General features: G+C 34.7%; 1 protein-coding gene across 9 annotated transcripts in view; it reads left to right on the forward strand.

The window, feature by feature from the left end:
* Positions 1-23,611, forward strand: part of Kiaa0825 (KIAA0825 ortholog) — a 485,775-nt gene that overhangs the window by 72,365 nt on the left and 389,799 nt on the right. For 8 of the 9 annotated variants that reach the window (XM_029561734.1, XM_029561732.1, XM_029561735.1 and 5 more), the window contains 2 exons: positions 8,835-9,003; positions 12,489-13,161. In XM_029561734.1, coding sequence (XP_029417594.1) covers positions 8,835-9,003; positions 12,489-13,161 — 842 coding nt within the window. Of the gene's footprint in view, positions 1-8,834; positions 9,004-12,488; positions 13,604-23,611 lie in introns of those variants that run through there. The other variant, XM_029561739.1, reaches the window with a different exon arrangement.

A 23,611-nucleotide genomic window follows, 5' to 3' on the forward strand; every position in this document is an offset into this window, starting at 1 on the left:
AGATTAACAAGTCATTTATCTAAATTACACAAATAGTTATATCTTTTAGTCGAAATGTTTTTAAAAGATAAACTCATCCCTTATAATTGTATTTGTCGCAACAAAGCAAGCCATTAACCTGATATTTTTGCTACAGTTTGCTTTGTTATTTACTAAATCATCTATATTTAGTTTCGTGTTCTACTCGATCAATAAAAATTGTATTTGAACATAAAATAAGGATTAAAATATTGTATTGTACATTCATAAATTATTATTTAGGCTGAAATTCAGATGTTAGCATTGAAAGAAAGTATAGTATAGAAGGATATTATTTTTAAATTAAAAATATTTTATTGCTCATATATTAAAAACTAACCTGTAACAGAACTACCTCAAGTGACCATTGATCTTCAGAAGGGATAAAATAAGGGAGCAGCTGTACATGCCACATGCTGCATTTAGCATCAAGTCTATTTTTCATCAAATTCAATTATGTTTTTATTATACTCAAGAGAATAAACATAATAGTATAGAGTACATATATTTTTAAAAATAAAATACTGAATAATAACTATGGTTCAAAAGACTGTAAATCATTTATGCACTCATTTATTGCCTTCTATCAGAATGGCTTTTAGAAAATTGTATGTCATGACGAATCAGTTATGCCACACTTGCACTGCAGTAGTTGAATTACCTTTGGCATTTTTGTATTCTAACAGTTCTATTTATCCCCCAATGGTCTACATTGAATAAGTAATAAATATCTGTGTGATATAGGTTTTCCACAATTCTTTTAAAAGAAAAAAGGCATTACCAATTCACCCTTAAATACAGTATTTTTTCTTACACTTGAATTTTTCAAGCTGTATTTCTTACAGTGACCCTGACATCTTAAGTGTGAATTCCTTCCCTCTCTTTAATATCATCAAGTTTTATGAGCCATGGGGTCTTTACCCTCCCCAAAGCAGTGATTTCCCAGAATGAACTGGCATGCCCAGAGGTCACTGAACCTTCACCTGCCCTTCAAGGGAGACAGTCATTCTCTCAAGCAATTCTCACCTTAATGCCTTAGTTTCCACTTGAGTTCAAGCTAGGTGATTGGCAGTTCTGAGGCTAGAAGTCAGTGACAATTATTTACTTTAAACACATATCACAGTTGATAACAAGAGAGTAACTAGTGTGCCATAGAGGAGCACTATGAACATTGTATCCAATGTTTAATCCAATTAAACAACTGAGTCACACAGAGCCTTGAAATATTTTTTTCAGCTCATGGGACCTTATTAGTTTAATAGGATATTGAGGCACAGAAGTTCTCTTTGACTCACATAGGACATATGAATTTTTGTCCTCTTAATGTTTAGTTGTACAGATATTATTTTAGCTTTTAAAAATTTATTTACTTATTGATTGATTGATGATTGATTGATTGATTGATGGATGGATGGATGGATGGATGGATGGATGGATGGATGGATTGAATGTGTATTTCCTGCATGTATGTAAGGGCACATGTGTTGTACAGTGCCAGCAGAGGATGGAAGAGGGCGTCAGATCCTCTGGAACTAGAGTTATAGATGGTTGTTAGCTGCCATGAGGGTGCTGGGATTCAAACCCTGATCTTTTGCAAGAACAGCCAGTGCTCTTAGCCACTGAGCCATCTCTCAAGCCCAGATATTATTATATCTTGTTAAACTTATTTTATTCTGTTTTCTAATCACAGACAACTTGTCTGTACCTCATGAAGCAAGTTTTGCTGGTACTGATAAATTTTTTTTTTTTAATCATCTCAGGAAATCTAAGAGGTGCTGAGTTGCTACCAGGGAAAGAACCATTTGTCGTAATTCAGGAGATGTGATTGGGGAGGGGTATTGTGAGAGAATACTGGATAAATGCTTTCTATAATAACCGTAATAGGATATGTACCCCATAGTTTCACTTATTTTCCACATAATGGTTAATATTTTTCACTTATATATAAAAATTTTCTTTAGAGTTTCTTATGTTGGCCTAAAGGTCTAGATAGATGAAGTAACCAAATGGAATCTTTAATCTACAAATCTTAGGCTTCTCATGGGAAAGCCATTAATCTTAGGACCAAGCATCTCAGCAGCCTAACCTCTGGCCCCATTTGTAGTTCTCACTTTTTAATCTTCTCCATTGGGCTCTGAACTTTTTTAGGTGTTCTGACAGTTTTTAAAAGTACAGTTTTAGTTTCAAGTATGTTAGCTTCATCTACTGTAGGCCAAACTAGTATAAAGCAACAAACAATTGTTGAGGATATTTTAATTGTATTGTAATAATTATCTTCCAATGAGAAAGAAAGTGATGCATGTGGCCGCCTGTTTTTATATTGTTCTGATAACAAAAATGAGTAATATTATGATGTTGTCTGTCCAGACTCAATATGGATATTGAGCCAAAAATAGATGGGCCATGAGAGGTAAGCTTCCAGTCCTGAAGTAACAACTTGTAGGCTGACTGACGAGCAGGCCCAGTTCAAAGAAGAGGAACAGGGGAGGAAGCATCACAAGGGGAGTTAGGCCGGGTAACAAATGTGACCACCATATAATTATAAAAGGGGATTTGTTAGATAGGCTTATAGGATTGCAGGCTGGATATTCCACCTAGGATTGCAGGCTGGATATTCCACCTATGGCCATCTACATGCTGCACAGCTAGAGAACCCTATAACTGCTCAATCCAAGAAGCAAGTAGTCTCATGACTGGGGAACCAATGACACAACCCCAGTCCAGGTTGGAGGCCTGGAAGCTTTGTGGAGAGTTCTGGAATCCAGTAAAAGACTGAAGTGCCTGGTGCTGGAGGCATGTGTGCTAGAGCAAAAAAATAGGTACCCTTGTTTGGTTCAAGCAGTTTTCAGGAATGGCTGGCTTCCTCCTTCCGTTTTTGTCCATTCTAGCCCCAGCACATAGGGCAGAGCCTACCGCACTCAGTTGCTAACCCACATCTTTAGCTTCTTGAAATACCTGTCCAAGGATTTTGGTCTCCAGGATGAGTTTTCCTAAAAGTGTGGTTATAACTTTCTGAAATGGTAAAACCTCTCTGAATAGAACACAATCCAACACAGATATTTAATTTGTCTACATTTTAGTCATTTGAAGTAGTTAATTTAGGAATTCTTGAGATCTTTAAAAATATTTTTCAGGGGGCTGGAGAGATGGTTCAGTGGCTAAGAGATGGTTTGGCCCTTACACAGATTATTCTTGCAGAAGACCCGGGTTTGATCCCAGCACCCACATGGCAGCTAACAACTGTCTGTAACTCCAGTCCCAGGGGCTTCGACAGCCTCTTCTGACCTCCAGGGGCATTGCATGACACAGGTGCACTTACCTACATGCAGGCAATACATGGATACACATAAAATAAAAATAAAAATAAATAAATAAAACATTATAAAAAATATTTTTCAGAAATATCTCTACCTGGAGAAAATAAGTTTTTATTCCATACCTGGCAATTTAGATACATACTAGTATTTACAGATCGGCCCTCTTTCTCACAAATTTTATACAAATATCAAAAATTTTAGTAATCTAATTGAAAAAATGTGGCTTATCTAAAAGCTAGAGAATTCTGTTTACCTTACAATTTGTTATTTTGCCTTTAAACACATGATAGAACTGAAAAGAGTTCTGTTTCCATTGAACTTACTTTGTAGATGGGAAGTAGAACCAAGAACATCAGAAATGTGAAAGCTTTTTAATGTTCGGATTTTCCATACCATAAAAAGTCTTTGAACTCATCATAAAACTTCTGCCCAGATTTAAGAAATAAATAATTGAAAAAATATTCTAACATTCAGTGAAAACATATATACATTATTTTAAATATTAAAAACTCTTCTTGTAAGTTTTACTTTCCTTTCCTCTTAGCAATTTTGTGCCTGGATTGAAAAGATTGTATTTTAAATAATGCAGAAGCTTTTACAATTATCCTTAAGCTTCAAGAGCTTCTATTAGAATTCATTTCCATTTTTTCTCTCAGTTTCCCTCCTTAGGCCCAAGTACACCAGCTCAATGTAATGGACTCTTGACTGCTATTGTTGTTTAAGTAATTAAGTAATTCACAAATACCCACACATATCTGCATTGATGCCATTTTAGTAATAAAAATAAATTCATAATTTTTATGGTAAAATATACTTGAAACATTTATTTTTTTATTTTTATTTTATGTGTATGAGTATTTTGCCTACATATATGTAAAGTGCACCTATGTCATGTAATGCCTGCAGAGGCCAGAAGTGGACATAGGATCCCCTGGAAACAGAGTTACAAATAGTTGTGGCTTAGTGATTAAGAGCTCATACTGCTCTTGCAGAGAACCTGAGTTCAGTTCCCAGCACCTACATTGAGTGTCCCATAACCACCTGTAACTCCAGTTCCAAGAGATCCAATGCCCTCTTCCAGCCTCCACAGGCTCCTGCACATGTGTGGTGCACATAAACTCATTCAGGTACATGCACATACATATACATATACAGAAAAAAGCATTCTTGATATTGCCTCTTAAAAATGCTTTAAAATTGATTTATAAACTCTCAGAAATGTACCCTATTTGTATACATCATTAATGTGGCTTATTCAGTCATTATAATTAAAGTACATTGAGATTCAATTTGATTACAAATTTATTAAGAAATACTGAAAAAAGAATCAGTGAAATGGTTCAGTGAGTAAAGTACTTGCTTCACCAACCCAACCACCTAAATTTGATCCTCAAAATCCATAGTAGAAGGAGGGCTCCTGAAAGTTGTCCTCTGACCTTCACATGTGTACTGTGGCATCCAGGCATGGGCCCTTACACGTTTCTTATATATACACAAAATACACACACACACACAATCATAAATCAGATTTTCAAAAGGGAATGTTGATGGGATTGGAGAGATGGCTCAGCAGTTAAGAGCACTAGCTATATTTGCAAAAGACCCAGGTTCAATCCCAGCAACAACAAGGCAGCTAGCAACTATCTGTAACTCCAGTTGCAGGGTTCTGCCACCCTCTTCTGTCCCCTGTGGGCACTGCACAACACGGGTACACTTATACACATGCAGGCATAACACTTATACACATAAAAATAATTTTAAATTAAAAAAAAATTATTTATTATTTTTATTTTATGTGTATGCATGTATTGCCTACATGTAGGTAAGTGCACCCATGTCATGCAATGCCCGAGAAGGTCAGAAGGGCTGTCGGAACCCCTGGGACTGAGTTACGGACAGTTGTTAGCTGCCGTGTGGGTGCTGGGATTCGAACCTGGGTCTTCTGCAAGAACCACCAGTGTTCTTAACCACTGAGCAATCTCTCCAGCCCCTAAAAATAAATTTAAAAAATGTTGGAACATGAGGCTGGAGAGATGGCTCAGCAGTTAAGAACACTGTTCTTGCAGAAGTCCCAGGTTTGAATCCCAGCACCCACATGGCAGCTAACAACTGTCCGTAACTTCAGTTCCAGGGGATCCTACCGCTTCTTCTGACCTCTACGGGTGCACTTATCTACATGCAAGCAATACATGCATACACATAAAATAAATAAACTGTTTTTCAAAATGTTGAAACATGCCAGGTGTGGTGGTGCACATCTTTAATCCCAGCACTTGGGAGGCAGAGGCAGGCGGATCTTAAGGCCAGCCTGGTCTCCATAGTGAATTCCAGCACAGCTGGGGCTCCAGGGAGACCCTGTCTCAAAAAGACAAAAAAAGAAAAAAAAAAGTTGAAACATATGAAAAGTCACAGTGAGCTCTCATCATGCTCTCATCATCCAGTTGGAAGAATAAAACACTATCAGTCCAGCCAAAGCTTTCTATGTACCTGTGTTAGTTACTTTTCGTTGCTATGATAAAACACCATGTAAAAGTAACTTATAGAAGAAAGGTTTTGGCTTATGGTTCCAGAGGGGGTCCATATTGTCAAGGAAGACATGGCAGCAGATAGCCAGAGCAACATGCTGCCTAATCACATTTCAACACACAGGAAGCCAAGAGAGTGAACTCGAAGTAGAGCAACGCTATAAGCCCTTAAAGCCCACCAGTGGTATAATGTGCTTCCTCCAGCAAGGCTGCACCTTCTATGACTCCCCAAATAGCACCACCAGCTGGGGACCAAGTGTTCAAATACCTGATCCTATGGAGGCATTGCTCATTCAGACCACCCCCAACTTCATCTCACTTCCATCCCCCTGCCAGAGAGGGTGATGTGGGCTGATTTCCTCACACTTTCACTCCTCATGTTTATAATCCTTAGCAATGTGTGGCATTATATGGGATATTTTCAAAGTATTATATGAATGATGCCATACTGTGGCCTGTCATACTTTTTCCTCATCAAACTTACAAATTTGTCCATGGTAATAAATATAATTCTACTTTAATTTCATGGTTCCATTCCTGACTTAATCATTTTGTTGGTGAACATTCAGATTTTTCCATTGCGGTCAGTATTACAGAAAATGCTAAGAAGATGTTTTAAGAATATTTCACTAAACCAACTCATGTAAATTTAGGAATTTAGGCTATTTAGGGAGGCATGTCTACTAATATTTTTAGAATCTTTAAAGTATTCCCTAATGTTTGGTCCCTAGTGATAAATGTGCTATTTGCATTTCTGTTTGTTGAATTGCCCTGATTATATTTTCATAACTGACCTTACTTCTAAAGAAATTTTGAAGCAATTTATAGTCAGAAAATACGTAATTTAAAATAACAGCAAGTGCTAGTTAAGAAAACCTAGACAAGATCTGGTATCATCTAAGAATAAAGAACCTCTCCTACCCCATTGGCAGTAGTGCAACACATACTTGAAAATAACATTTGAAATATAATAATTGAAAATTCTATCTTTAAAATGTCTAAAGTTATTTTTTAATTTAATTTTGATGTCAAAGAAGATAATTTGCTATTTTACATACTGGACTGACAGCTTAAATCTTGAAAATATCCTTTTCTACAGCAGTTAGACATGAAATTGAATGATTGGGTTTTTGAAACAAGATACATAGACAGTGAATGACAGATTGAGAAGGTATTCATAGCCAACTACAACCAAAATGAGGTTAAGGAAGCTCAGCTGCCTTAGCTTATTTCACTAAGGGCGGTCACATTGCTGTGATATATTAGGTTTTATTGAATGAGACACATGAGGATGTTATAATAAAAACTTTTGATAAAGCGACCCTAGAGTCAGGGTATATGTCTAGGGCATCGTGTTTCTCAGTCCATAGAAGTGTATAGGTGAGTTAGAAAATGCATGTCAGTCTCTCCTCTGACTTAGAAGTGGTATTTCTGAATAGCACCATCCCATTGGGAAATTGAGTGGCCTGTGGCCAGTGGAGATATTATTTTTCTTTTAAGTCCTTTGTTTTCATGAAAGAACTCTTAGATTTTCAAAATGTTTTTCAAAGTAATTTAGTTTGCATTCAGTCATGCTCAGAAGTCTCCTGGAAAACTTTACTATTAGCTTTTACCATGTATTTTTTTTTATAGAGAGCCCACACTTGATGAATTTCAAAGAGACTTTCATTTAACATCAATTTTAATAAACAGAGTTTGATTTCTTTTAAAAAATTTTTTTAGAAAAATATTTTATTATTTTTATTTTATGTGTATGAGTGTATTGCCTGCTTGTGTGTAAGTGCACCCATGTTGTGAAATGCCTGTGGAGGTCAGAAGAAGGCATAGGATCCCCTGGAACTGGAGTTATGGACAGTTGTTAGCCACCATGTGGGTGCTGGGAATTGAACCCAAGAGCAAGAGCAGTCAGTGTTCTTAACTGCGGAGGCGTCTCTCCAGCCCCAGAGCTTTGTTTCTATACCCTGATTCTATTGTATGGGACCTATAATTAATAGCAATTATATTTTCAAAACATTAACTTTATCTTTTTGTGACAAATCTCCCCTGATACTATTAAAAGAAAATTGTATAACTGTCCATTTTTGGTAAGGGGATTTAATGTCAAATGAATGTGTGTTTGTAAGCGATCTTGTTCTTGCAGTTTAGATATGCCATCGTCAGGTGGTAGTGATTTACATATACATACGACATTCTACTAAAGGTCAACAGTTTAGCCCACAAAGATTTGTATTCATAAATGCACAAACTTATATATGGACATTAAAATAACAGTATATCTATTATTTTATCAGAGCTAAGCATACTTTGAATGGAATTTAAAAGATGTACATATGAGATTCAACTGGATACTTTATCTTTTCTGTAAATAAAGCATTTCATCTTTATAAACAATACTTTCTATATTTCATTTTATTCTAATTTTATTGTGTACAACTTTTAGTATGTATTTGATTTGGGGAATAGATTGGAGGACAGTGGAAATATGTAGCTTTACTAATATTGTATGCACAGCTTTATAAATTACAACTTGTTTGTAACTGTTTCCTGAATTCTTAATCTTCTGTTGATTAAGTCTTCCATGTGGTATCATTCACCTTTTGGTATATAATGTGTGTTTCTGATTTTCAGTCATCAAGTGTATCCTCTGCCTTCTATCTACTATCCAGAGTGTCATAGCATGACATCTGTGCCTCATACTTATTTTGACACACAGAAATTTCTAATTCACCTTGAAGTAGCTGGATACTTAATATTTCCTCTATTACAGTTTTCTGCCAAAGCATTTGAACTTTCAATTTCCAGCTAAGATTGAAAATGTATAACCCCTTTCTTAGTTAGATCATATGGATATTTTATGATTTTATAGATTGTACATCATCAGATATCACATACAAACATTTCAGGACTATAATAATATGAGATGGAGCCATTGCCTAATTCCCACCAAAATAAATATTTCCTTTCTTTTTTATAGCATGAAACATTGCATTGAAGAAATACAGTCCGAAGTAAACAAACTCTGTCCAGATGTGCAGCTGCAAACAACAACTGACTGCTTTGCATGGATAACTAACTATAATTATAATTCATCTAAGTCACCATTCATTCCCCATGAAGATTTGATAAAATTCCTCAAAACATTGGTAAAAAAAAATGTTTTATAATAAAATGGAGTAGAGGGGACAGGGAAAACAATTGGTTGAATTACTATATGTAAATATTTGTTTACTGATAATAGCCTGCCATATCTAGAGTTTTGGTTTTAGGTGGATTTTTGGTTGTTTGTTTGTTTGTTTGTTACTAGTACCCCTCTGAAATTCTATGATCTATTTGTTTTAATTAAAAAAATTTTTTGCATTAAAGTAAATTTTAGAGAAATGAGGGTTAAATATTGTAATTCCTAAGTGACTTGTAGTATGAGAGATAGCATTATGACCACAAATTTACTGGTGTGTACTGAAATTGTCCTCCAGAGAAGTTCCTGTTCATTATACTTTATGTTCCTTCATAACACTAATGTTCTCTGTGCTTAGTATTAAAGGTGATAAGAGCCCTGTGATTGTATCTTTCATGTGGCCTTACCTCTCATTCTCTGCATTCTCAGTTTGCCGTCATACCTTTTTTTTTTTTTTTTCAGTTGAAGCAGAACTGTATACAAAACTACTGTTACTTGATGGTCATTCTTTAATGCTGGCCAACCTCTCTACTTTAGAGAAGTTTTTGTAACCTCCAACAAAAATAGTTTTTTATTTTATACCTACATGTACTGGGGGCTAGGTTGCAAAAACAGATTCCCATAGGAACAGCACAACTGTTCTTTTGAAAGCAGTATTTCTACAGCTATGGTTTTAATTTAATTTGAGAGGGAGAAAAAGGACTCTTTTTGGCTTAACATCAAAAACATTCACCAAGTCAGATGTGGAAAATATCTTGAGGTTGTAGATGGTTTAGGATGACAGAATCAGATGAAAATCATTTTTGGCTGTTGTTATTATTGTTGTCTCTTTAATGTTTATGAAGTAATACAAGGAAGATAAAGGAAGACTCTACGCCCTGAAGTCTTAATCTTTTAAGAGAATTCTCTCACCCATTATCTCTTGGAGATGGAGCCTTGAAGAATAAATGTGGACATAGTTACTCCTTTAATTTCTATTAAGAGCCATGTGTATTGAATTTCATTAATATTGATGTAATAATGCTTTCTCAGTTAATTAAAAGCAAAAGCTTTTAATTATCTTTTAATCTGTCACTCTAAGTCATTTTCTATTCACTGCTGTGCAAAGGCTGCCTTTAGTTTTATTCAAACTCATTATTCTGATAGGCTTATGACAAATCTATGCTTTGTTATTGTTGTTTTTATATAATTGATCATGTTATTTTGAGGAAAGAACCACATTATCAAAACAGATTCACATTCAAATAACCTTATCAATTTCCTGCATGCTAGAAGTGCCAATCTTGATGGATATTTTTTATTTATTATTTTTACTTTTTATGTGTATGAGTGTATTACTCGCATGTATGTAAGTGTACCCATGCAATGCCCGCAGAGGTCAGAAGAGGCTGTTGGATCCCCTGGAACTGGAGTTACAAATGTTTGTTAGCTGCCCCCATGTGGGTGCTGGGAATCAAACCCAAGCCCTCTGCAAGAGCAGTCAGTGCTCTTAACCACTGAGCCATTTCTCCAGCACCATTAATGGATTTTTATATATCTATTTTTCTTTTTTACTTAATTTTTATTTTATGTGTATGCATGTATTGCCTACATGTAGGTAAGTGCGCCTGTGCTGTGCAATATTCTCGGAGGACAGAAGAGGCTGTCGAACCTCTTATAACTGGAGTTAGGTAGTTGTTAGCGGTCATGTGGGTGCTGGGATTTGAACCTGGGTCTTCTGCAAGAACAGCCAATGTTCTTAATGGCTGAGCCATCTCTCCAGCCCCCTATATATCTATTTTTCATTAAAAAATTATTAATTAGATATTTAAATGAGAAACAGATTCTCTTTATGGCAGTTATACTAAATATATTTCAAAAATATAAGCAATCATAAAAAAGCACATTTTAACCTCTGAAATTTATTATTCTTTGTTTAAGAAAATTTTTACAGCTGGTAACTGACTTATAGACCTAAAACTGAGCTGTTAGTATGACTCATTTGCTTTATAGAGTCTGCCCTAGTTCTAATGTGTCCTGGGCTTTCTATAAGGACATTTCCTTTCTAGAAGTATCTAAAGAACTAAATAGCAGGAGAGCTGAGAGCAATGCAGATAAATTACAGGTGCTTTGTAGTTCTTCCCCTGGAATGAATGCAGGCGAAGAGAGTGAAAGCAGGTTCTTCCCGGGTTCCCTGCCTCCTTCTAGATGACGTTTGCAAACTCATGCACGCATGCTTCATTTAGTTGTCCTTAGCCAGAAATTGGGCTTTTTGGGTTTTGAAATATTGGTGTCACAGAGTTTTCATTATGAATATACCAGAGACTGCGGAAAATGCTTTTTATATGATAAATTATAGATATTTGATATGATTATTATAAATAGAACATTAAATTTCACATTACAGTGCTTAAAATGACTGAGAGCCAATTCCAGGAATTTGTCTAGGGGTTGTTCCTAATTCTGAATTACATATAATACCTGTGATATCTTTATCAATAAGAAATTTCAAAGCCAGACTAATTTTTATGCCACTTGAGCCTTGCTTCCATTTCTTTTTATAATCAACTTGTTTCTACTTAGAGAATATGAACTAATTTCAGTATTGACTGAAATGGATGTAATTAGGAAAGTCATCGTGTATGGAGAATGTGTGTGTAATTCAAAGTCCAAGAAGAAAGCAATTTTTTGTTCTTTTATTATTCATAATTATACCCACCATTGTTTTCTACGAACATGGGAAGATTAAAGGAATAATTTCCTATCATCTTTTGGGAAGCCTTTCTGAAAATTTCTTTATCCCATTTTGAGTTAGTTATTTCTTTGGAGAGAACAGAAATATTCTCAGATTAATTTTCAAAGTAAAATCTTTCTTAACATGGTTCTCAGAAATGAATTTAAATGAAAGTTGAAATCTTCCAATGTATTAAATTTTATTACTCATGATGGCAGCTATTAGTAACCCCTAGGCACATACTATATTTAAAGATCTATCTTCTAGAATTATTTTAAGCATTGTATTTCGTTTGGGGTTTTATAATAGTGAATATATTCATTCAGGCACAAAAATTATCTGCCATGAATTAATTAGGGGCATGATCTTGAATTTATTTTGTCTTAGGAACACATTTCAATCAGTGCTTTATCCTGGATTTTTAGAGTTTTGCAACTGCAGCTTTCCTACGGCGTAGGTTACAGAGTTGAGTAACAGTGAGGGCTAAAGTTGTATGACTTGTAATCTAATTGAACGGATAGCCAGTGAGCTGGATTTTACAAAATCTCGGTCTCTCAAAATTAATACAGTCTATAATTTCTGCAGTGATTAAGTTACAAATTCAACTTCAAATATCTTGAAGAATATAGGACATTTATTCTAAATTATAGTCAGTTATTATGGAATTGTGCATGTCCGTAAAATTTTTTATTGTACTTGGATTTAGTCATATTTCTAATATTGTAATTTACTTTTACCAGCAAAAATTCTTGAAGAATGAGCAAAATCAAGAAGAAATGATTCTGGATTTGCTTTGGGACCTCTCTTGCCAGAGAAGTGTTTCATTTCCATCGACCCTAGGTGGGACATCATTCTGTTTCCTCTCCAGGACGTCTCTGCATTCCGTTGAAGATGACTCCTGTGTGGATGTAAAGTCTATATGGGATGATATAAGACTACATCTTCGACGTTTCTTAGTGAACAGATTAGAAAACTATAATGAAATAAACAATTCGCAGCAGCAAAAAATTGTATTGAAAAATCAGTGTCTACAACAACTATTGTTTCTTTATCCAGAGTCAGAAGTGATCATCAAGTACCAAAACATACAGATTAAAGCATTGGCTGACTTTCTGCAGAACTATTTTCCTTCTTACAAAAGAGACTCAAATTTAGAAGTAATAGTTTGTGGATACAAAAGTACAATGCTTAAGTTATATTCAATGATAAAAGAGGATTTTAATGTACTATGTGAAATTTTAGCTACATCCTCAATAGTAAAGTTCATTAAAGAAACTTACCTGGATACAGTTACAGAAGAAATGGCAAATTTTCTTGAAAATTTTTGTGAGCTGCGGTTCAATGAAAATGCTGTTCGGGTGGTTAGAACAAGCAGGAGTTCCGGCAGGCATAGAGGAGCAGTGCGTGCTTTGGGTTAGTGACATTTACGTTTTCTGTTCCATTTGACTTAAGCCTTTTGACATCTTTCATTTTCAGGTTTGTTGCTGTTGTTGTTTGGTTAAACCTCAGTGCAAGCTTGATATTAACCAGATAATAAATGTAATGAAATTTTGTAATATACATTCATCTTAGCATTCCTTTTTCTGTAAATGTAGTCATAAGAGTGTTTTCTTTCCTGTTAAATTGTTAGTGATATTGAAAATGTCAGCCAAAGACTTGCAGTAAGACTTTTATTTCTCTTGATTACATATAACAAATGATTAGTTATTAGCTAAAACAAATTCATACATAGAAATGTGTACCTACAAATGCAAATATCTGTATACAAGAAAAGCATGACTTTTACTCTGTTATGTCTTACAAGGCCAAAACATTATTACTTAAAGGAGAGTTGTTGACATTTGCATTGATTAAAATTAGAATTTAAAAATACATTGTAGTCATCTAGTTCTAATAAATAACAATTATAATACTTATAAAATCTTTTTTAGTTTCTTAGTAAGTATAATCCTTTCTGCTAATTCTAGAAGTTTTCTCTATTATTTTCTATAGGAATATGTACAATAAAGCATGGTTTTTAAAATCCTAATTTTATTCAAAATATTAAAAAAGAAAATATAGCAATATAATAAGCTTTCTTGTTATGATTTTAATTTTCTACCAGTAGAGAAAAATTAAAGTGAAAATATGATTGTTTGAAAAATTATTATTAGACATGAAGCTCTGAAGTATATGTCTAAGTGGGTTCCTGAACTATTATTTAATATTTAAAAATTATCACTTTTTCAATTATTATAAATCTTTGAATTTATGATGATTTAACATTTTCTATATTTCACTATATATTTTTACTTATCTTCTTTAATAAATTGCCAGAGAACTAAATTAATGTGATATTTGAATTTCAAATAAGTTAATATCTTAAAATTTAATTTTTTTCTTTGGAGTCTGAATCACATTGCATAACAGATGAATCAACCAATTTGTTGTATAAAAGTGAGGTTATAGACAGTTGATTCAAGAGCACTGTGAATTTACTCTAAAGAAATATACTTTCATTTTAATTAACACTTTTTTTTTAAATGCATTTCATGCATGTGCTAATTTTCTAAAGGTCTTGTATAATTTTTGAAAAATCCTGCCTACTTGGAAATTGTTTTGTGTACAGAAATTTTTTATGTGCTCCATCTTTAGGACTGATATAGAGGTGTTACCCAGTTTGTAAGAAAAAAAGTATGTAAGTCCACTTTGACACTTGAATTGAAAACATATCCCACAAGTCTGACTGTACTGATCTTTCTCAAACTCTGTTATCTGAAATTTCCTACAAATAATTTTTTAAATGAGCACTTTCTATATACCAAGCACTATGCTAAGAATAACCTGTTCTTTAGTATCCCAACTTTATGAACAAGGATAAAAAGGTTAACTTGCCCTGAATCATTTGTGTGCAGTCAGGATTCACGTTCAGAATGAGGATTCATTTACAGGTCTTTTTGTGTAACACTTGTTTTCTACCACCTTGCTATTGGTCTGTGTCTCAAAGTATAAGATTAAATGCTTTGTCACCAATAAAAGAAATTTGAAACTTTATTGGCCAATTGGACAGCTTGAAAATAAATTTCATTTGGCTTTATTGACTGCCTACCATAGAGTCATTTAGCAGCAGCCATGTTTTAACACTGTGAGCCAGACACTGAATTGGGAGGAGAACCAAATGAGTCATTACTACTGTATGAAAAATGCTCAGCTAGTCCACAGACCAATCATGTTTGTTTTCCTTTTTCTAAAACCCAATTGTTTTGATCCAATAACCAAATTTTATTTAAGAAATTACAACTTTCAGAGCAGCAACAACAATTTGTATTACTATTTGGATAAATTCTAGGTGGGCCTGAGTGGGACATGTATTATCTTTAATATGACCACTGAGTGCTTGCTATTTTACCTGAGGCTATAGAAAAATTAAGTAAAAATGCAAACATTTATTCGTTCAAATAATGATGTCATTATATATATAATCCTTCCAATCACCCAACAAAGCAGATGCCATTAATGTCTCCCTTAAACCATGGGGAAACTGAAACAGAGATATTTAAGCAATACCCTCAAGCTCACAATGTCAGAACTCAAATTCCTGTCTCCAGATCCTTTATTCTGTGACTATGCTGTCCTGGCCATACTGTTTAAGAACACTGCTCTGAATCCTCCTCATTGTTGTGTGGTCACTGTTTTCCTCTTCTCCAACCTATCCTACACTTCTCATTTGAAAATAACACAATTCCCATCTAAAAGTCTTTGTTTATATTTCCTCTTTAGCCGTCTGTCAGTATACCCTAAGATTTATATATATATATACTCTAGTCCTGTCTGTGCATATACCTCCAGGTTCTTGATGAGCTAAGATAGTTTGGACTGACTGAATTTTTGATTCCTTCTGATTTCATACTTAGATTGAGCATTCTTCCCACAATGGTCTATAAATTATCTCCTCCTTTTACTTGAGCTTCAAAGAAAGTGATTACTGCTTATCATTATGTGTAAGACTTTACAAGACTTTATTCATGTGAGTTCATTTAATCTTCTGAACAGTTCTCCATTATTATTTATGGGGAAATGAAAATTCAGAGAGATAAATATTTCCCACAGCTACGTAGCTAATAAGCCACAAAAGGAGCTTCCTCTGTTTGCAATGATCTCTCTCTGTCTTTGTCTTTGTCTCTTACTCTCTGTGTGTCTCTCCATCTGTATCTCTCTCTGTCCCTCTCCCTGTCTCTGTCTCTCTTTTCTTTTTTTCTTCCAGTATTGAAGGTCAAACCCAGGGCCTTGCATATGCTACGAGTCCTCTACTGTTGTTACTGTTGATCTATTGTCTAGACATGCCACAACCTGTGTGTCAGAAACAGCACAAGACACTATGATTCTTAGCTTTAAAAAAACTCACTTGCCAAACACTTGCACATTTTGTTTCAGTCTTCATATTTATGGATTCCCTATAGGACTGATTAAATGTTTTTGCATATCTTTTATCTTGGTACATTAGTGGCTTGTGATTTGCTTGTGCTTTTTACCCCAGAAAATGATTAGGTGTGGTTTCTAAGTTATGCAGTGCTCTGCGAGTAGCTGGCCTTTCTGCTGTTAGTATTCATACAGGCACCACAGAATGCCTTCTGCCTATAACCAACTCAGACTCTTCTGGACATATATACATACACGTATATTATATTATATATGTGTGTATAATAGATAACAATATTTCTGTCCATTTCCTTATGATAAGGAACAAGGCAGATATTTATAATTATATAGTAAGCTTCTCTAGAGTTAAATTCAACATGTTGGCATTTTTGGTAACCTTTTTCTTTTACATTCATAAAGTTTTGAATGTCTCTTTGAGAGCAGCTACATTTTTAATGTTATACTACATTTAGAAATGTGTGGCTCATATTCTTTATTTGAAGGAAATGATGTTAATATGAATGTTATAGAATCTTTATGATTTAGTGATCTTTTCTAAAAAAGAAAAATATTATTTTGCAGATAATCTTTGTTTTTTATTATTATCATTGTTATTGTTAAATATTGTCTCTCCTAGCCCAGGCTGGCCTTGAAATTCTTATGTATTCCAGACTGGACTGGAACTCACAGTCTACCTGGCCTGGATCTGAGCCACTATGCCAACTATGTGGTTGTTTGTTTGGCATTTTTGTTGGTTACTTTTTTTCAGTGTTGACTGAACTTAGGGCCTTGTGCATGCAAGGCAAGTGCTCTGTTGCTGAGCCGTGTGCCTTGCCTTTAAATGTTTTTACAGAGATTCAAGAATAATTTAAGAACCATAACTTGCACAGTAACTCTTTTCTGCTAATCTGTGTTTTTGTAGTTTCTCTTCTAATATTATGAGGAAAATATTTTAAAAGTTTATGCAATAATATTTTTGGCTTCATTTCTTAAAGATTTAAAAATTACAATAGACAGTTTTCAGAAAGTTAGTGATTTGCAGTTAACATTTTTTATTTAAAATTTTTATTTTACGTGTATGAGTGTTTTGTTTGCATGTAGTAAGTGTACCACATGTGTACAGTGTCTGTGAAGGCCAGAAGAGGGCAACAAATGCTCTGGAACTGGAGTTACGAAAGTTTGTTAGCCACCATTTAGGTTCTGGTAACCTGGAACCAAACCTGGGTCCTCTGCAAGAGCTGCAAGTGCTCTTACCTGCTAAGCCATCTGTCCAGCCCCTGCACTTAACATTTTAATTACAACTGGATTGATCCTTCTCTGCAAAGTCAGATCATATTACACTTGTATAAGTTTCATTCCCATTTCAAGAGAATCATTGTCATCTTATAATATGGCATTTTTATATCTATGTTTGGAGCAAATTAATTCTACTTTTAAAGTCCTATGCCCCTTGTATTTACATAAGTACTGCTTTTCTCAATGTTTGGGAAAGTGGGTTGTTTTTAAGTAGTAAATTTCAGTTAAATAAGTATTGTATAATAATATATAAAATATATAATAGAAGTACTGTATAAGTATTGTATTATGGAAGTATGGAATTAGATTTGAATTCTAGAATACATTTTATATTCGCTATATGTCTTACTATGAGTTCTTGATATCATTGATAATTTGCAAAAGAAAGGCCTAAGAAAATATTGTATATGCACTTGAATATTCAGAAGGTTTCTAAAACTCTGCATCAGGGAAAGGGGTTAACTAAGTGGCTTCCAAAGCTGATTCTCTTTCACAGTCCCTGACTGATTTATTGAAGACTTGGAGGTATGGAAGACTGCCAGAAAGCCAGATACAGTGCCTCACCCCTGTAGTTCCAACACTCAGAAAGCTGAGGCCAGCTTGGACTATCTTACATTGTAAGACTGTATTAAAAAATAATGAAAACTCGCCAGGTGTGGTGGTGCATGCCTTTAATTCCAGTACTCAGGAGGAAGAGGCAGGTGGATCTCTGTGAGTTCAAGAACAGCCTGGTCTACATAGTGAGTTCCAGGACAGCTGGGGCTACAGGGAGACCCTGCCTCAAAAAGACCAAAAAACAAAAAAAACAAAAAAACAAAAAGAAAACTCAAAAATGGTAGTGCAGCTCTGAAATCCAGGTTACTGGGTAAGGTGAAGCAGGAGAAGCACAAGTTTAAGGCCAGTCTGGGCCACTTGACCCTATCTATAAACAAAGAAATGGCTGAAGATATACCTGAGTGGCAGAGTGCTTACCTACCAGGGTAAAGAGGGTCCATCTTGAAACCAAAGTGAGGATACAGTTCTTGACAGGGCACAAATGGAAAAGAAGTCAATTAGAAGCCACCCTACATCCTAAGCAATCCTGTGCCTCAAGTGACTGTGGTTATTTAAATAACGGTATAAAAAAGGGTGAAGTTAGGGGGCTGGAGAGATGGCTCAGCAGTTGAGAGCACTGTAAGTAAAACTATAGACAGGAAGAAAACTTAGCCTGTATACTTTTCTAGAAGAGTCTGAGCCTCCTGGCAGACTGGATGCAGCATCTCTTCACCCTCTTGTGCTCTTTGAGCTCCTCAGACAGAAGCACTAGATCTCCAAGGAAAATTGTGCTTACTGTTTTAATCCTGCACAACTGGAAGATAGAAATTTCAATAACACAAAATGGTAAATGGGGTAAAAATAAATAATTGAGGCTAATGCCTATTCATTTGTTAGCTTTTTAAAAAATAATAGTAAAAGCCAAACATGGTGGTGCATGCCTTTAATCCCAGCACTTTGGAAGCAGAGGCAGGAGAGTCTCTTGTGAGTTCAAAGCCAGCCAGTGCTACATAGTGAGATCCTGTCTCAAAAAAACCAGAATAAATAAATTCATTAATTAAATAAAATAATAATAATAATAATAGAGTTCCAGGGGTTTTATGTTTACCTTGTTGTATTATTGTTGAGAAACTGATAAATGATCTTATTAATGAGTGCTTCTCCCCCACTGCTTGATCATAGCTGCTATTCTCCAGGGAAATGAGGGTCTATTCCTTGATCACAATTACTTTGTCTTAAGGAGGTAAAAGAAGAGCATGACTGTAAATCTGATGTGCTGTGTCTGACTTACCGACCCAACTGCTTGGTTTGCAACTTTAAATAAGTCATTTAACCTCTGAAACTTTCAAAGAATTGCATTAGATGATTTCTAACGATCCCTTTAAATCTAAACTTTTTTGATTTTGGAAGTTATGACAACCAGAGTGTAAGCCTACCGTTTGACCTGAGAGTTATCAAATTTTCTTTCTCTACAAAACAAAGATACATTAAGTGGCTGAGAATGTAGCTTTGAATGCCACAGTAGAAAATACAAAAAGCTCCTTTAAGATATCTTTGCGTTGTCTTCCCCTAAGTGAAGCTTGGAAACAATAGGCAAACTTCCAGTCTCTTGTCCTTGTGATTTTATGATGGTAGGAGTATATGTGTGTGTGAGGGGAGGCGGATGATAAGCTACAAATAGAAGGTAGAGTTCCTCCATCTAGCTCATATCTGAAATTATTTCTAATAATTCAGTTTTTTCCTTCTCTTTTGATCTCACAACCATTTGTTTCATTTCAGTCTTCAGTATTTTAAAGGGGGATTTCTAAACAGGTGACTGAAAATTAAGATCATATACAAAAATTAGAAATATAATTATTATTCTGCATTGTTGATTAGAAATGAATCAGTATGTCTAAATCCGTATGTCTTTTCTCTGGCATATGTTAAAATCAGGCAAGGTAGGGATTATCTAGTAACTTACGTCTTTTTCCCAGAGAGGAGCTAGCTCATTTCTGTAAACTGTAAGCAAAGACAGTATGTTTTTACAAAAAAAGTATCCTTGATCTATATGAATATAAGTATGAAATGAAAACCTCAGGTCTAGATCTTGTAACACACAGAAGAGTGATCTTATTCTCTAAGTCTGTGGTTAAGAATTTCATAAACCACATTATAATACAACCATTATACACATTAAATTTTTGTAAAAATATTACTGTATCATATAGCATGTGAAAAAAGTTAAAAGTGATAGGTTTGGGCAGAAATGACAAAAAAAGTCTTTGGTTGTATTAGTTCTATGTTTACATGGCATGCTCAGTGCCTTTTTCAACATTCTCCTAGAATATTCCATGATGACACACCACCAGCAAGAAAACAGGGTTGTTTTCCCTTTTTCTAGGCTAAAAAGCATTAAACCACATTCCCTTCTGTACTGTTCATCTTTCCACAGGGGTTCACAGGGTGATCTATTAGAGAAGGGTGAAGCTAAGCTTAGTTAGACATATTGGTCTTTATTTTATCCTCTTCAGAGAAGATAGCATAGAATCAAATCTTCTTGATATTTAGAGTTTTCTATTCTCAGCCATTCTGATTCTTCAATTTTGATAAGGCACAAATATTGTAGAGTATTTTTTGCAGAAGATATTTAATTAAAGTATGTAATTTGGCTAAGCATTGTGGTACACACCTTTAATTCCAGCACTTGGGAGGCAGAGGCAGGCCAATCTCTGTGAGACTGAAACTAGTCTGGTTTGCATAGTAAATTCCAAGCTGGCTGGGGCTAAGGGAGACCCTGTCTCCAAAACAACAGCAACAGCAACATCAAAAACAAAAGTATGTAATTTGCAAGTTATTTTTGCTCAGAATGTAAAGGCAGCATTTTATTTTATTTTTCTCGTTGAGCATGCTCAATTTCCTTAATACCTGCCAACAGATATGTATAGTTCGTTACATAGTAAATGCTTTCGTGGGTGCTTTTAACTTATTGTGTACCACACTACCCAGTTTCTGCATTGATACAGTTCTTGATTCTTGTAGCATCTCTAATTTTTATGCACTGTACTTTCTATTATTGTAATACGCATTCACTTCTTTGCATATAAAATTAAACAAACTTGAAGTTTGGAACTATGGTAATAATAGAGAGCCAAACCACATCATTGGTTTTTATATTTGGAAAAAATTTGGAAAGAAAACAATTCAAGATTTTGCATGAGAAGGACAATATTACTGTTAATTTTTTATTTAATATTTTAAAGGTATCTAGATGGAGAATCTCATTTTATTCCTAGCAATCCACCACTGAGCTATACCTCCCAGTTTTACCTGCCTTAATAGTGAGGTTTTTACATCCTCATTTTTGAGTTAGAGAAAGAAATGTTTGGTTAAAAATATAAGTAACATTTTTAAGAGCAGCATGGGAATAATTGAAAAATGATCATTGAAAAGAACTAGGACATAAAATTTTTCTCAAACTGAGTAAATCTATTTTGCAACTCTTCTATATTTAAGCAAAGAATGTGGCAAGTATAAATGAGATCATTGCAAACTAGAAATTTGTGTTCTATATGAAGTGAGTTGTTAACGCATTGTGCAATCTCATACAACTTTTCTGGCTTCTGCTCTACCCTCTTAAAATTACCTATGTTGGGGTCAGAGAGATGGCTCAGTGGCTAAGAGTAGAGATTGCTCTTGCAGAGGACTCAGGTTCAGTTCCCAGCACCTACATAGTGGTTAGCAACCATCTGTAATTCCAGTTCCAGGGGATCTGATGCCCTTTTCGGTTCTGCAAGCATTTCACGACATGGGTACACTTACATACACATAAGCAATATACTCATACACTTAAAATAAAAATAATAAATAAAAATACTTTTAAAGTTATCTATATTAGTCTTAATTTATGAATTTAATAACTAATATAGTTAGCATTGTTGTTTTATATTACATGTTCATAGGTCATGAATCTCTAAATAAACACGTTCTTTCTCCAATGAAACATTTTTATAAACATTAAATACCGTTGAACTAAGCGGTCTCGTCTGAAGTCCTTCAAAACTATGATATGTGACTTCTAGTTACTATACTAACAACCAGTTATTAGTACTTTGAATATGTGGGGTTTGGGGTTTTGTTTTGTTTTGTTTTGTTGTTGTTGTTTTGTTTTGTTTTGTTTTTGGTCTTTTTGAGACAGGGTCCCCCTGTAGCCCCAGCTGTCCTGGAACTCACTGTATAGACCAGGCTGGCCTTGAACTCATAGAGATCCCCCTGTCTCTCCCTCCCGAGTGCTGGGATTAAAGGTGTGTACCACCACGCCAGGCTGAATTATGTATTTTTTAAAATATGTATTCAAGGAGAAAATTTTAATAAGCAAAGAAAGTTTTTTAGTGAGCTCTTTTCACTGGAGCCTGAGATGTTTTTGTGATTGTGCCTGTACCATAACATTTTTTTTATCATGAAAATCATCTTGGAAAATATCTTTTATGTGCTGAAGAAATGGGTCAGCAGTTAAGAGACCTGGGCTCATTCCTAGCCACCTACACTGTGGCTCACACTCTTCTGTGACTCCAGCTCCAAAATATCTACTACTCTCTTCTGTCCTCTTTGGGTACTGCATGCACATGGTACATGTACATAAATGCTGGCAAAACACTCATAAAATAAAAATGAATAAAAATTTAAGAAAATATTTAAAATTTAAAAGAAAATTAAATTATGATACTTTTTCTATGTAATTATGAATAAGTATGAAAATCTTATGCCATTAGCATCACATCTGTAAAGTCAAATATTTAATATAAAAAAATCTGCCTCATAGTTATAATTTAGCATCTTTACTCACTTATTTTTACCTTGGAAAATGCCTTACTCCGTCCAGATTGCCATAACAAAAACACCATAAACTGGGGGTGGGAGGTGCTTGACTAAAAACCATTTATTTCTCCAACTGTCAGAAGCTGATAAATCTGAGATCATGGTCAAGCAGGTTTCATGTCTAGTTAGGGCTCTATGTTGCATTCCTCACATGGAGAGAGGGGTAAGGAATTCTCTGAGATCTCTTTTATAAGGACATTGCTACTATTCATAAAGGCTTAGTTTTGGAGTCACCTTTCAAAGGCCTCCACCTGCAAATACTATCACCTTTGAGGTTAGAATTTCAAACAATGAGTTTAGGGACTCAAGCATTCAGATTATAGCAGGGAATATCCATGTCTTTTACCCCCTGAACTATTGACATTCAGTGTCTGAAGTGGCATTTTTTTGAGTATGGACCTCTTTCAGCATAGGATTTTACAAAGGGGAAACTACTGATAGTATTGAGAGTTAATCAGTCTTCCACTTGCCATACTTGGACATGAGAAAATGATCCTCAGCTTTGGGTACAGTGTTCGAAAGTCTTCGTGGATATCCAGTCAGAAGTTCTTTTGCTTCAGTTGTTCTTGAGATGGAATTTCTTTTCCTCTGCTTATTATTATATTTTAAATTTACTTCTGGTCTTACCAGAACACTCATAGGAACTTTGATGTGTTGGTCTGTTGAAATAGGTAGAATTGTACACATAAAGAGATAAAAAGTTATTTTAAATTGTGGAGTCTAGTATGTTGCTTCAATTCAAAGAAAAACTTGGTGTTTATTTGTCAACTTTTCAACA

Source organism: Nannospalax galili, unplaced genomic scaffold (assembly GCF_000622305.1).
Source record: "Nannospalax galili isolate Female #2095 unplaced genomic scaffold, S.galili_v1.0 scaffold173, whole genome shotgun sequence".
Classification (NCBI taxonomy): Eukaryota; Metazoa; Chordata; class Mammalia; order Rodentia; family Spalacidae; genus Nannospalax; species Nannospalax galili.